This window comes from Branchiostoma floridae, chromosome 17 (genome assembly GCF_000003815.2).
Source record: "Branchiostoma floridae strain S238N-H82 chromosome 17, Bfl_VNyyK, whole genome shotgun sequence".
Taxonomy (NCBI): domain Eukaryota; kingdom Metazoa; phylum Chordata; class Leptocardii; order Amphioxiformes; family Branchiostomatidae; genus Branchiostoma; species Branchiostoma floridae.
Genome location: NC_049995.1, coordinates 8,833,018 through 8,848,940, shown reverse-complemented (window position 1 = coordinate 8,848,940; position 15,923 = coordinate 8,833,018). Strand labels below are relative to the sequence as shown.

General features: G+C 38.9%; 1 protein-coding gene across 11 annotated transcripts in view; it reads right to left on the bottom strand.

The window, feature by feature from the left end:
* Positions 1 to 4,392: 4,392 nt before the first annotated feature.
* Positions 4,393 to 15,923, bottom strand: part of LOC118404481 (cytosolic carboxypeptidase 3-like) — an 87,107-nt gene continuing 75,576 nt past the window's right edge. For 7 of the 11 annotated variants that reach the window (XM_035803558.1, XM_035803554.1, XM_035803557.1 and 4 more), the window contains 10 exons: positions 15,706 to 15,859; positions 12,401 to 12,523; positions 11,409 to 11,486; positions 10,626 to 10,688; positions 9,901 to 10,060; positions 9,207 to 9,330; positions 8,377 to 8,520; positions 7,725 to 7,890; positions 7,019 to 7,201; positions 4,393 to 6,352 (listed from right to left, as the gene is read on the bottom strand). In XM_035803558.1, coding sequence (XP_035659451.1) covers positions 6,296 to 6,352; positions 7,019 to 7,201; positions 7,725 to 7,890; positions 8,377 to 8,520; positions 9,207 to 9,330; positions 9,901 to 10,060; positions 10,626 to 10,688; positions 11,409 to 11,486; positions 12,401 to 12,523; positions 15,706 to 15,859 — 1,252 coding nt within the window. In that variant the 3' untranslated portion in view covers positions 4,393 to 6,295. The remainder of the gene's footprint in view (positions 6,353 to 7,018; positions 7,202 to 7,724; positions 7,891 to 8,376; positions 8,521 to 9,206; positions 9,331 to 9,900; positions 10,061 to 10,625; positions 10,689 to 11,408; positions 11,487 to 12,400; positions 12,524 to 15,705; positions 15,860 to 15,923) is intronic. The other 4 variants (XM_035803560.1, XM_035803559.1, XM_035803561.1 and 1 more) reach the window with 4 other exon arrangements.

Here is a 15,923-nt window from a genome sequence, read left to right as displayed (position 1 = left end):
GGTGGCGCTTCGACGGGCGGACATGGTGTTACAGGGGCTCCTCGCGCGGCGCTTAAAAACTACCCTTTTTATGTCAACTAGTGCCTTAAACGTCATTCTTATTGCGTGTTAAGATGTCTGGACCTATTTGGGGCAGTTTTCACAGGCTTTAGGCAAAGTTCTTGCTCGTTTCCACATTTTACAAGTTGGGACTACAAACCCTATGAGAGCCCAAGCTGCAGTACCGCTCCCGGCCGTGTCCTGAAAAGTGACTAAGACGACCGTCAAATTGCCAAATTTCTCTCTTTTCACGAATGGGGAAATGGAGAAAGGCTCGTAAAGGGGTTTGAATTTTTGTGGCTTATTTGACTTTTTTTTCCAAAATATGACCATTTGAGATTAAAAATGGCAATATCTAAGGCAGTTCACGAACAAAACCGCGGGATATTAGGTCGGAAAAGACTCGTTCTCTTAAAAGAATAGAAGTGACCGAGTGCATGTACTGTAAGTTGTCTATCGGGCTACCACAGCTAAATTTCCCTTCTATTTGGAAAATCATGTACAGGACGACGTCAACAAATGCAACAATGTTTCTGTCTTTATCAATAAATGCTAATTTTATTTCAAAATGCTGTAAGCTATATAGATCATTTGTGAATGCAATATAACATGGGGCGCCAGGGGAGCCGTTCAATGGACCCTGGGCTGAAAGAGCAAGACTTAATGTTACATTACAACTTACTTCGGGCTAAGGAACGCTAATAACGGATTTAGAACTAGTGAAAATCCTATCAAATCATGTCAGAGTGGTTCTCTGTGCTACAGAACTTGTAATGATGAAAATGGAAAAGGAGGTTTGAAAATACAAATATATGGGAATTTGTTTTGCCAAAACAGGAGTACAGAATGAAGGGAACGTAAAAAGATGTAATCTGTATTTCTTTCACATTTCCAATAACTGTTGCCTGCACATGTATATCTATAGCTAACTGCAATGGAATGTTTATGGCAAATAATGATAATGGTATTATTTCATGGGACGGAAACGTAACTGGTAACTCCGATGAATACAATATTATGATTATCATAATCTATGCATTTGTTTTTGTGGTTCTGCGTATAGATTCTATTTGTCATAAAATAACGTTAGATTTATTTTATCTAAGACACATATATGCCTGTAATTGGTGTATTCTTGCACAATTAATCGGCTGTTGCTATTGGAATTTCGAATTTCTGTTCTTCAGGCTGTTCAATAAACCACAAGTCAATCTCTCCCAGTCCTTTTCTATTACAAAAGTATGAGGCGATTGATGTAATTTCTTTATACAACAGTTCCTAATACAATTTGTTGAGAAATTAATCGTCGTTTTTCAGGGTTGATTATTCGATATTAGCCTATCACTTTATGAAGGACCTGGAAGAGTCAAAGTTAAGATATTGCTCAAATGATCGTACGAAAAACAAAAATACGTATCCATCTTTTACAGCATACGTATCAAATTATCAAATTCTATACTTTTATGTCTCGAACATCTCAAGTTCGCAAGTTAAGGTCTACACCGTACAAACAGACAGCCGATTACACATCGTAGTAGAAATTGTTGTAAAAACCAAGTATCAAAACTTGGGTTCATGCCTTCGATACACAGAAGACTTGGGAAGCTTTACTTATGGTTTATTACACAACTCAAACAAGACTTTCATTTTCCAAAAGAAACAGCGAATAATTTGCGAAGAATTACGCCAATACATCAAAGCTTATAAACACGTGTCTTACATAGAATAAATCTATCGTTATTTGATAACAAATAGCAGCTATAAGGAGAACCAAAATATCAAATAGATAAATCATGATAATGATAACAAGTTGCGTTCACTAAGTCATATACAGATGTAAATACGAAGTTACGTTTCCGTCGCATGGTATAACATCATTATCATTATTCGTCATTTTGCTTAAAAAAACAGTCTACTACAATCAGCTACATACAGTTAACACTTGTGACAGAAAATACAGATTCTCCTATGATGTCATTTTTTTGCATTCTCTTCAATCTGTGCTCCTGCTTTGTCAAAAGATGCATTTGTATTCCAAAATCACTTAGAAATTATTCCACCTTCATCATTGCATTTTCAGTAGCACAGAAGGCTTTTTTTACTTGATTTAATGAATTACACCCTCTGGATACCTCCTATGAAAATGGATTTTAACAAAGAACAAACACACTTATCAAAAGCTTTGTTCATTCAGGTATTTCTACTGTAGAAGAAGGTGTTAGAAACTTTGGCAACATAAAGTTTGCGAACTGCCTTAAATGTTGTCATTATCAATCTTAAATTGTCGCTTTTTTAAAACAAAGTGTAAAAAATCCAAACCCCTTTTTGAGCCTTTCATGATTTCCCCATTCCCGAAAAGAAGGAAATTTGACAATTTGGCGGTCGTTTTAGCCACTTTTCAGGACGCGGTCGTTAGCGGTACTGCAGCTTGGGCTCTCATGTGGTATACAGTCCCAACTTGTAACATGTGAAAAGGAACCTGAAATTATGCTTGAAGCCTGTGATAACTTTCCCAAATAGGTCGTAACATTTTACCACGCATTCAGAATGACGTTTCAGACGCCAGTCGATATAAGAAGGATCGATTCTAGGCGCTGCGCGAGGAGCCCCTGGAAGACCATGTTCTCCCGTCGAAGCGCCACCTACATTCATGTATACATCGTATACTGTACGTAATGAGTAGGTTATGAATATATAAGAACAATAGCCGCCTTGTCCTAACACATTTGGCCTTTAACTCAACTGTTCATCTAGTTATATGAGGTGAGGGTCTGTCAGAAAAGTCCGATTGTCACTCCAAAAAACGTACGATCTTTCACCCCCAACATCTTATTGAAGGCCGTTTCCGATTTGCTATGACAACTTTGGCCTTTACTTGTGCCCATATACATATCCCAAATGTGCTTGTTAATCTGAAAATGTGTGTCTTTGCAATACGCATTTGAGACTGTTAGCCTTCATCAAGAAAGGCAAGAGAAGAGGTTGTAGTGCCAGGATTTATTGGTTACCATGTGATAAACTAGCCCAAAGCTGTAAAAGTGGACACTCCCTGTAAGTCAATTTCAAAGTTTTACACTTGTTTCAGTTTCTGGAAATTCATTCAGGAATTAACTTTAGGTGTCATTATCATACTCAGAATTGTGATCTATTGTTTGTGAGGAGTTGGAGAATTCTAACACAGCTGCATATCTCCAGGAGTGACCAGTTTGGTCCTGTCCTTACTGCCTTTGTCCTTAATGATCTTTTGCTCACATAAATAGCTTCTATGATGGTACAATGTATTATACCAATGCATCTATAAATGCGCCGATAATCTAATTCGATCAAAAGCGCCGACTGGTGACCAAAAATATCATTGCAACAAGTGTGCCATACTGTACTGTTGTTTCGGAATTTCGGTTGCACTGATTTGTACCGTGAAAAAACTGTGTTGTACGTCCCGAAGGTGATATTGGTCGTGTGCACGTACATACAGAAAATACCCATTGATATTACTGCATATCGAACAATGTTACGTGCTGATTGATCAACTAGAATTAAATGACCATTAAATGTGCAGCTATTACACGCTTGTCAATATCTGCTGCATTTATTTCACTAACTGCTGGGAATCGCTCTTAAATGATCAATGTAAAATCGTATTTGCATTTGCACGTATTACTCTTGTCGTTCGTTTGCCATTCGCTTAGTGGCGCTCTTGACACGTGGAGAGAATGTACTGACTGCCCGTGTTGTCTCCAATGAGTTGTTTTCGTTGAGCGGAAAGAAGTACACAGGAAATGCCAAACAAAACTCTCCTTTGCATCTCTGTTGACAATTTCATACTCATTTGAGACATCTAACAATTGTATATTAGAAATTTTGTACCTCAACGTCCAACTTGTGTTTTCCTATAGGAGATATTTTCAATCAAAACATTGGGCCATTAAACAAGCTTTGACCGTACTGGCATATAGCCTTTCTGTTGTATCAAGTCCGTGAGGTAGGATAGGGTGAAGTGGCGGACGATTTCAAGTTCTTTTCGTCCTCTTCTGCTCTAAGCCACGTATGTATACACTGATTTTTAACCTACGATTTCAGTGCTCTCTCGTCAATATTCGTCTTTCGCACTCATGATCATATACTGCCTAATTCCTCATTCGAACCAGCGAGGATGATAACAAGTATAGGGATACTAGGATACAACGTTTAGCCAGGAACCCCATTATCAAACCCATGATCTCTATCCTGTATCTGCTTGCTTACTAAATTTAGCCACTCTTCCATTCAATGCCACATACCCGTGTATTAGACCTGAAGCATCTAACAAGTTATCAACTCAAGAAATACAAGGTGCAGTGATTCAATATGGTGTAGTGATTCAATATTTAATGTTTTCAAAGAGTCTTCGCTCAGTGTACCATATACATGGTACTTTTGCAGTGAATCAATCATCTGTCACAAACACAAGATAAAAAAACTAAAATACAAACATGTACTAAAATTTGTTTCAATTTTACCTACAATACTATAGACACATATGAACATTTCTTTACAACATTTACAGCCTATATTACAAAAGTGAACATCAGTCTATACATTTGAAGCACTCTGAAAAGAAACTCGAATAGAAAATATATCGTCCATTTGTATACAAATTGCTATGTATTGTAGATTCCAAGTGTAATGCAGATACAAATTCATCTTAGTTGTTGATAGTAAGAGTTAATATTATATATATAAAACTGCTAACAATATATAACAATGTGTCATATTTCATTTTGATATTACATGTACCCTTTATCTCAAATTTCATTGGAGTGCATCTGTAGAAGTTATAAACCACTGAGTACAAATGACATTTTTTTTGCATAGTTATTTTTGACCTCAAACTTCTCCCTGCAGGTTACTGTAAATGCAGAAACTTTCACAGTGGTTTAATGCATATGTTCGCAGTTTTCGCGGTCGACACTTCACCGCGAACTTAAAACCACCGCGTACATTTTTCCATGGCAGTAAGATACTACAGTGCATGGTGCTACCGCGAACTTAAAACCACCGCGGAAGTCCTTTTCCCCGCTACCGCGAAATTAAATCCCCGCCAACTTAAATGCATTTACAGTAACCTCATAAACCATAATTTGGTCCCAAACAGGTGCCTTAGCAAGCTGAAGGGTAATATGCATTTAGTGGAAACATGGGATGGTTTCTTTACAGGGAAATACAGTTTTTTAAACCCATTTTCCAGTGACACAACCATACATAGATTTACATCCCATAGACTGGAGTAATTGATAAAGATGTAAAATACACTGTAATTCAAACTGGACAATTTCTAATGTTTTTAGAGTGTTTATAAGCACAAATAAGTTCATGCAAACAATAGATATAGAAGTAAACCTTAAACACACATAAAACATGATGTGAAAAAAATAGATCAATTTTTGGTCATCAAAATTATCGTAGAACTTGAGGAAAAATAGAAAATGTAGACCTTGTGGAGTACGGTAGATTTTCGCCAGTCACTGACGAAAGATAAACTCAGCATGACATGGTAGTAAGTACCTATCAGCTAGATATAGAAAGTATACCTAGATTAATAATCTGTTACACAAAGTTCTTTACAGAAACTTGTACTTCTCTAGAACGTTTTCAAGTAGGCAATTATGCAATCAGCTTGTGTGGCCTAGCGGTCTGCGCGGGGTGGATATAGCGATTTGCTTTTGCAGCCATGGATCGTGGGTTCGAACCCCACTTGTAACAAATTTTTTTTTCTTTGTTAGACAAATCTCATGTAATGTTTTTTTAATAGAAGACAGACCAATTCAGTAATTCGATGTTTAAAAACTCTTTTTTCATGTGATTTTGTTTAACATCCAGGCTTTTTCCAAAATACGCACCAGGCAGCTTTTTTCAGAAGCTTTCTTGTTTTACATTAGGCCACAGCAAATCAACTTGTAGATGTGGCACTAGCCATTAGTGTAGCGTTGTCCATAAAATTTACGTGCTGTGGACTAAGTCTCTTCTCACCACAATTCCTTTATGAATGAATGGGCAAGACTGCATCTATCTAGTACATACAAACAAGTGTCAACAAAAACAAAGGAAAATGCAACATAAAAATCTGTAATAAATTATTGCACAGCCTGTACTATATACTTTACACTGTACATACAGAGTGCAAAGTGTTTATCATAATGACTATGTACAAGTATGGCAAGGTATATGGAGTTTGTGGCAATACTGGACTGCACCATTACATGTTGAGGGGTGTTCTTCATTCCCCTAGAGGCTCAAAGCTTGGAGGTTTGGGCTTCCTGGGGCTGGTTGGCATCTGGGATGGAAGGAGAAAAAAGGAGAAAAGTTAAGAACCTGCTTACACAACTAATACATAATAATCCAATTTCTGATCGCATAATAATATCTAGACTACAGTTAAACCTGTCTAAGAGGACCACTCACTCTGGTCTATGTGGACAGGTGGTCACTATAGACAGGGTTGTCCTTAATGCTTGTATCAATAGGAAATATTATCTTAGGGACCACCAAAAAAGTGGTCACATTGTCCAGGTGGTCCTCAATATGTTGAGGTGGTCATTGGTACAAATTTGACTATCCAATGTATGAAGTTCAACATAACTTTTCCTTAAAATATCTTAATTCTTCACTAGTATGTCTAAAAATGTAATAAATCCAGAAACTTTACATTATATTGGTTGATTATTTCTTCAGTGGTATTTCATCAATTGCATGTAATCAGATAGCATGTAATACTATTACTCTTTACAACAGTACACTATTTATAATTTTCAATACTACCCTTTTTATCGTACTAGTATCCTTTCTTTGTCTGTTGAACAACAAAACTAAATCCCAGTACATGTGTGCGAGTATGTTGCAAAAAAACAAGTGCCAAAAATTGAATTGACATTTTTGACTTGAGAAGTAACAGAGGATTTGCATACGGATATGGCATAAGCAACCATTATAAACAACTGACCTGAGCGTCCCCCCGTAGTTTCCATCTCTCCAACAGCACTTCTGTCTGGTCCACTGACCCCTGACCCCTGGATGGGAGGAGCCCCTCAGGTTGCCGTGGAAACATGGAATGCGTGAGTTCTGCCATGCTCTGTAGAACATCGTTGCTCAGCGCAGACTTGATGTTTCGGCTGACAACTGGCTGCTGGGAAGAAAAAATAGGGCTATCAGAGATGGCAGACTTCACCCCTTATACCAATACTGCTATGCAATGTTAACCCTTCAGACCGACAGACAGAAATACCAGCATGATTGAGGATGTATTGTAATGCTTCATTGTTTATCACTGAAAGAAGGGTATTTTGAGTCAGTTAGTTGTTTACTGTAGAAAGGCTTTTAACTTTTTATCTGACACAAAGAGAACTTTTGAGCAAATGGTTGGTGAAGGGCAAATGTGACAGGCAAAAATTTTCTGGGTTTACATTATCCAAAATTGATCGTTTCAGACAGCATTCACCATTCATTATCAATGAAAAAAAAAATGCTTATTTTATACACAGTGCGTGTTAAGTAAAAAAAAGGCTCATTTCATAAACATGTGTCAGTGATGAAATATTAGTGGACAATGTCTGAAACAATTTATACAGTTGATTGCTTTATTTTGTATGGTGTTATGTTCTACATGGATGTCTGACATTCTACAGAGCTTTCCTTCTATCATTGCTTACCTGTCTGCCAGGTCTGGACAGCACGTTGTCCTTGGCCGTGTCCTTGCCACTAGAGCTCCCACTGCCCAGCCTGTCCACGGACGGGAGACGCTGGTCCGGCCGCGTCGTGAGGCGAACCCTGATGACCTGGTTCTGGTCAGCTGAAGCTCGAGGGGACACCCCAGCCCTGGGAGAAAAGCAAATGTCAAAAATGTTTAGTTCATTTATCTATATGGTGTCAATTCACAGTTAGGGTTTAAAACCTGCTTTTCAACTGTTACAGATTTTGCTCAGTGTCACTGAAAAAAAGTCAGTAGGTGCTACCTGAAACGTCTGACTGTTCAAAAAATCATATCCAGTTGCTTGAGTAATTGCTACTTGGTATATCTTAATATACCTGAATGTTCTATTATCAACATAATATATTATGATAGCTGAAACTATGATATAAAATGACTAAAACAGCAAGTCTCAGCAAAATTAGTTTGCACTTTATGAATACTTGGTAAACTGCCTCATGGCGTATACATTTTGTAAAACACCAAGTTTGAACTGAAGATTAAAAACTATATCCAGACAGAAACTTTGAAGTTCTTGTGAAAGGTGCACATATTCTAATCTTTGAAATGGGCAATACAGTGTGTATGTATGGCTGTGTCAAGTGTTGCAGTACCTTCTTCCATGAGTAGGTGGCCTCGCTGCGTGGCCCTCCCCCCACTGCTGAGGGAACATGTCCCGTTGGTAGGGGCTCTTCAGGTCCGCCATAGGGATCTTAAACCTCTGGTTCTCTGAGTCATCACTGCTTATACTGAACTCACTGGAAATAAGGGAAACAATTTAGAAACACGACAAAATACCACAAACTATAATATGTGGTAAATAGTCTAAAACATTCTCAACCAGAGCAAGCTGCTAGGGGCCCAAAAATATGTTTCTTCTTCCTTACATCACAAGCTATCTGTCAACAAAAAGTCAAGACCATAGCATGGTCAGGTTAAAAGACACAAAAAGTTCTGCTACAGTACCAAGGTCACATACTAGGTGGCTGAAAATTGGCCTTGACCTTTTTCTTCCTAACACATAACTACATACCAAAAATCATTCAAGATGTTCTTGAGTTACTGATAACTAACTAACCTGTCTTCATTGTTAAATGGTTTGTTGATGGGATAAGCTGCCTGGTTCAGTCTAGGTTATTGATAATTAACTAACCTGTCTGGTTACTGATAACTAACTAAACTGTCTTCATTGTTGAATGGTTTGTTGGTGGGATAAGCTGCCTGGTTCAGTCTAGGTTATTGATAATTAACTAACCTGTCTGGTTACTGATAACTAACTAACCTGTCTTCATTGTTGAATGATTTGTTGATGGGATAAGCTGCCTGGTTTAGTCTAGGTTATTGATGACAATTAACTAACTAACCTGTCTTCATTGAATGGTTTGTTGACGGGATAAGCTGCTTGGTTCAGTCTGGGTTACTGATAACAAACTAACTAACTAACCTGTCTTCATTGAATGGTTTGTTGACGGGATAAGCTGCTTGGTTCAGTCTAGGCTCCACAGATCTGATCTCAGGTCCGATGTGAACCAGCTGTTCTGACTGGAGCGACACCGGAGGCATGGACCCTGCACAAACAACAGGACAATGTCACAGGAAAGTCAGCTTTTTAGTGACCAAGTCATAACATGAAAATTGTACATACTGCTTCATCTGCTTAGCACTTAACATTGATTCTTGGGAAAGAGTATCATGGTACTTGGAAGTTGAACACGCACCACTATCAGCCACCTACTAGCTGTAGTGATTGCACAAAATTGTGTGGTCTAATGGCTATTGAAATGGAGATAGGCACCGCACTATGGACTAGGTGGTGCGGGAAGGACTTAACTATGTGTATGTGTGTATGATGTGTGTAAGTGTGAACACACCAACCTGCATGTGTGTAGCTGTGTTTGAACACATCTGGCTGCCCTGTGTGTGCATGTGTGTGTGTGCATGTGTGTGTGTGTGCTAGTGTGTGTGTGTGTGTGTGTGTGTGTATGATGTGTGTAAGTGCAAACACACCAACCCGCATGTGTGTAGCTGTGTTTGAACACATATGTCTGTCCCAACAATGCCAGTCTGAATGTATTATGGATGTTGTGTGTGTGTGCTATGTGTGTGTGTACATGTGTATCGTGTATGAACAAACATACCTGCATGTGTGTAGCTGTGCTTGAACACATCAGGCTGCCCCGACAGTGCCAGTCTGAATGTGTTACGGATGTCCTGAGAACTCTTCTGTTTCTGTGCCTGCACCGCTCGACTCATGGACATCCAGGACTGGAACCGCTTGTAGTTGTCCTCATCAGCATACTGGATAAAACAATTAAGCAGTGTCACATTTCTACATCCCAGCAATGGGGGAGGTGAATACTGGCCTCACCATTCATATTGTACACGTCTTGCCTCTTTTACAATCAAATATTGACAACAAAACTGTACCTACCGGTACATAAATGTGCACTTCACAGCCCCATGGAAAAAAGGATTAGAAAAGAAAAAAATTATCGAGACCTAACACCATACTCATGTACAAAACTGAAAATGAGCTGTACTCTGATAAAGAGCATTTTGCTCAGTCATTTGGTATACAAATTTTGTAAGTGCAGCTTTTGCTATAGCATGCCGTAACATACTATTTCCTTATCAATGCAACTAAAAGTTTACAATGCATACATAAACATGTACATGTACATTTGAGATACAAAGAATATGTTAACCATTTTTGCTGTTTGAAGTTCGAAACTGCTAAATTACTGCAGTCAGTAACAGACTGCAGTCAGTAACAGAAGATTGAACAACATGACTGACAACATGAAAAGGCAGGGAAAGTTTTGGAAAGATTTATTTATAACGTACTACAAAAAAAACAACTCACATAGACATTGGCAGTCTGCTGTCTGTCATCCGGTCTGGTCTTCTCCTTCTCCTCTACTCTCTGCTGGGGAAAACAATAAGAATAGTTAGGAACATCTTTTGTTTATGGCTGGGAACTCACCATATTGGTGACTTAGAAGTGTATCTTTAATTGTACTTCTGATCAGTTCATACACCCTTCTGTGTGTGTGTGTGTTTCTGAGATTTCAATATGACCTCAGTGCTGCTACTTTTGTCTGTGGGACTAAAAACTTTACAAAGGAGTTTGGGTAAGGGGGTGAAGTCTTGTTAATTCGTGTTACAGGGGTAATTTGTTGGCAACTTACAAACCGCCACTTTTCTTCTGATATAGATAATCAAAATAATATGTAGGAGAAGAAAAAAATGAAAAGGCTAGATTTTGTACTTTTGTACTAGAATTTTTGCTAAAAAAAGAAGAATTAAAGTTGATTTTTTTTAAAGTGATGGCAAATATTATACCGCCCTACATTTCAGTACCAAGGACAGGGATAACTCAGTTGTAATGTTTTCTTGCAAATGCAAATACAATGCAAATAACAGGAACTGAACATGAATGGATACTTTAAACACATCTTATTAAGTAGCAACTAACCATTGCTTGAAGGTGTTTAAAATTCTTAAATAAACCACTACTATTGAAGTGTACAATGTATGATGAGTGCAATGTACCAAGCCTTATCTCCTTACACCTGTAACAAAAGACCTTAAACCTTTATCCTTACCCCCTTCATTAACACCTGGAACTAACCACTAACTAACTCACACACGTCCAAGCACCAGGAGGGTACTGTTGTCTCAGAAACTGCCGCAGTCTAAGGGCTGCTTTTTGCTTTTCTAGGGACTAAGGAAGATGGAATGGAGGGAAAATAAAGTAACAGATGCAGGGAGTCAAAACCAGGGCCATGTACTAAAGGTTAGGGTTTAACATCAACTTTTATAATTCCACCAGGTGCCATAATACTGCCCAATGAGAAATACACAAAAATTCAAAAAAGTGATTTAAAGATACATGTACTGTAAATGCATTTAAGTTCACAGGGATTTAATTTCGTGGTATCACAGTAGCAGCATGCACTGCCATGGATAAATGTTCGCGGTGGTTTTAAGTTCATGGGGAAGTGGCCACCGTGAAAACCGTGAACATTAAACCACCGTGAACATTTCTGCATTTACAGTACGTACCAATGCACCATCTGTGATAATCCTGAGGTACTTTTGTATAATAAACTTCATTATGTGTTCAAGGCAATCTTTAGGCAGCCTATATAAAGATATTTTTTGATGTGGCAATATCATATGGTACTAGGCGGAATAACAAGAGTTGATGTTATACAATCTGTAGCCACAATGTAAGTTACCAGCATACCAAGGAGAGTTATAATTATGGTTAAAGAAAAAGTATCCATAAAAAGAGACATACTAAAAAGAAGAGGCTTCATTTGCACGGAAGCAAGCACTTTTGTGATACATTTCTTATTGATCATTCCCTGATATACAATGTATGTATGATATATACTTCTATAATTACTTGCCCTTGAATGCACTCATTTGATTTCTTACTTCCAAATGACCTTTTCTCTTCTTCCTCCATCCTTTTATTCTTTCCCTCCCATCTTTTCTTTTTCTTTTGCACATTCAATTCATCCCTCCCTCAATCCCCACCCTTTTCCTGCTGCACATGTATGTCTACATTTCCCTTCTTTCCTTTCCTTTTTATCTTCTCCCTCTTTCCCTCTATTATTCCTTCCATCCCACCTTCTGTGCTCTCTCCTGCAGTCTCTCCTGAGAAAAGATGGGGATCCCATGGTTACTCCGGTTGGCGTAGCGATTCACGAACGGCGGGTACCTCGGAATCTTCACATTGGTGGAGGGCGGGGTCTGAAAATAGGAAGAAAAGGACCAAAAGTCCGCTTGTTGGTAAAAATCAGCAAAAGGTAAAAGTTTTTATACACCTTTCTCACATGGCGGCCATGATAAATCAAAAACGAGATCAATGAGGCAAACAGATAAAACTTATTTCTTAAAACAGCTCCCGTTTAGTTTTCCCCCACACCACACAAATTTTCACAATATAAGATCAAATAATAAACATTATAACTAGTATTATGCACCAAAAGATGTAGAAATTTAGAGTAGCGTAGACTGATCCCATAGTCCCTTAAGAGATGCAAAATATAAACAATGCAAATAATCCATGGATATGCAGCCTTTCTCTTATTGGTTGATTTCCTAATTGCCATGCTATCATTGGTTGAACCGCTAATTATGATGGACAGTCTTTTGTTTGCCACATTGGCCTCGGTTCTGATCTATCATGGCCGCTGCATGAGAAAGGTGTATTGTATGACCCAGAACCCTTGGAAAAGATATAATAAAATTTACTGCTGAATCACAATACAACCTGAAAAAAGAATCTATAGTCTACAACAAATTCCATGATTGTATTGCTCTTGAAATTTATCACAATTAGTGTTAGAACTGTTTTGAAAGAAAAAAAATTGGAAAAAAGGCTGGAAAAAAACTGCTATGCCCGATTATTAGCTATCTAATAGCCATGGCTGCTTATTGGCTGCTCACTTTCAAAATCTAAACATTTGAAAATTTAGCACCAGCCAATAAACAATCAGCTATTAGATGACTAATACTCACGGCACAGCCAGAGCAGAAAGCAGCCCCACATTCGCACGCAGCAGGTTCAGCGCAACTATCTTGAGCAGCGTATTCGTATGCTGCACTTTCGGGCCATGGTGTGGCATCCCATTCGTAGCCTGCATATTCTTTCCAGTGTTGATGACAATCTTCTGAAATGTCATTTTTCTTCCCAGGACTTTCATCCCTGCTAGACACAGGGTTGTGTTTGTCAGAAATTATAACTTCTGTTGAAGAAAAGCTTGCACTGCAAGTTGCAGCTTGTATTCCAACTGATTTATTTGTTCCTGAACCACAGATGGATTTTGCACCCTCCTTCAATTTTACAACTGGTATTGGATCTTTCTTGTCATAACTTGACTTCTTGGCTGGTTCCTTGAGTGGCTCTGAAGACTCACAAACAGACCTTGATCCCTCCTTCAATCTTATGATTGATTTTGGATCTTTCTTATCGTGAATCAACTTCTTGGCTGGTTCCGATGACTGTGATAGCTCTATGCATGTAGTCAGATTTTCAGGATGTTGAGCTTGAAATTTGCCATTCATAGTATTTGTGTTTACACCACGACTAGGTCTTGAGCCTTCCTTCAATCTTACAAGTAGTTTTGAATCTGTCTTGCCATGACTCAACTTCTTGCCTGGTTCCAAAGGCTTTGAAGGCTCTTTGCTTGTTGTTGCATCTTCCCTAATTTGGGTCTGAAACTTGCCATCTGAGGTATTTGTGTTAGAAGCTGGGTACAAATATTCCTCATAACTAAGAAGCTCTTGCGTGGTCAGTGTGGGACACAGTGTGAGCATTTCTGCTGTGTTAGGAGGTACAGGAGGAATGTTTGGTGATTGGTTGTCTTTCCTGATGCTGGATTTCCTCGTTGAACTCTCTTGAGGACCCACATGTTGTCCTTCAAGGACAAAAGGCTGAAGATTCTTCTCCTTGTAGACTCCTTGGTGTTGCAGTAAAGGGTTCCTCAAGATAGAAGGAGCTGTGTCTTCAGCAGCTTGTTTCTTCCTACTTGAAGAACTCAGTCCTGATTCTGAGTCCTCCACACTTTCAGTTTCACCACTTGTGGATGACACCTTGGAAGACGTTTGCCCATCTTCTGGAGGGGCATCTTCATGACAGTCTTGAGATGTTGACAGTCCATCATGGTCTTCCTTCCCTTTTGCCTGATGACGAGAGGTCAGTACAACTCCAAGATGCCTTCTCCCAAGACATCTCAAGTTTTGCACCTCGTCACAACTGTAGTGAGATCGTGGAGAGGGAGTGGATGGAGTCATCCGGAGCTTCCTGGTATCCGGCCTTCTCTCCAACCAATCAGAGACGTCGATTTTCTGCCCCGACCAATCAGGAGCCTGGGATTTGCTGTCCTTCTTTTTCATCTTCTTGAACGGGTAGCAGTTGAGCTCGTAGGGAGATTTGGTTGGTTTGCGATCATGTGACCAATACCGCAGCGGTTGGCGTGATCTTTGACAGTGGGCGCACGCCTCTCGTGATGACATACGCGAGTGACCTCTGCTACAGACGACCCGAGAATTGGGGTAGATTTCGAGGTGGACGGGCTCGAGGTAGATACACTCACGCTCCGAAGTTTTCCTCTGGAAGTTTCTCAGATCCGGAATGTCCTGGTACTTTGTCTTTGGAATCTTCTTTGTTTTGTCCTTTAAAATTTGTGTTTTGATTAGAAAACTGTTGAAGTAGTCATGTAAGAAAACAACACTGATTTTGGTATTTATTACTGTAACAGTAACTGTACTATACTGCGAGGGGTTGGAACTTTCTATTCAAAATTCACTACTTTCCTGAATTCCTGAAGTTTGATAAAACAAGGACTAATTTTTCTTCAAACAAAATTAGACAAATATTTAAGATTGCATGATTCGATGAAGAAAAGATTGAGTTGGCTCTGAATTCGGAATGGGTACCGGTACAAATTTAAACCGTATTTTGTTGGTTGATCGAGAATAAAACGGACCTAGAATAAATCAGTGGACCAGACTTTGGACCAATTGCAAAAATGAACAGATTATGCCGGCAGCCATTCACATGTTTTGGGGCTTACTGTCACAAAAAAATAACAAGAATGAAGTAGAAAAGAGTTGATTGCCATTTTACCAATTTCTACAGTCAAACTAGGTCTATTAACAAAGACATTAGTGTTGTTTGTATGGAGATAGGATTTTATAATGCCAATAGAAGTCGGATACTCCATCAAACAGATTCCTTTGTAGAGAAATGAACCATTGTTTTTAGTATCACCCATTTACAAGTTTTCACAGACAATTATGTCCAGGCTCAGGTCTGGACCTGATCCTCTGGAACATGAACCGTACCTGTAGCCAAATTTTCTGTACCAGTACCCACCCATACTCTTATACGTTCTGTACTTCTACGATTTATCAAAGGAAAGCGTTACCGTTGTCTTGTTGCGTTTCTGCTTGTCTTCCACATTGTTCATGGCAGGTAGGGCTGACAGGGACTTGGTCCGCTTCTGTTTCTTCTTCTTCTTCTTCCTCTTAGGAGGATCCTTCATTTCTGGTTCTGACTCACTGTCTGAGTCTTCACTTGTGCTGCAATCATGGAACAAATCATTTAAGATGTACAACAATCCTATCTAACTCATTCTAAGTACCT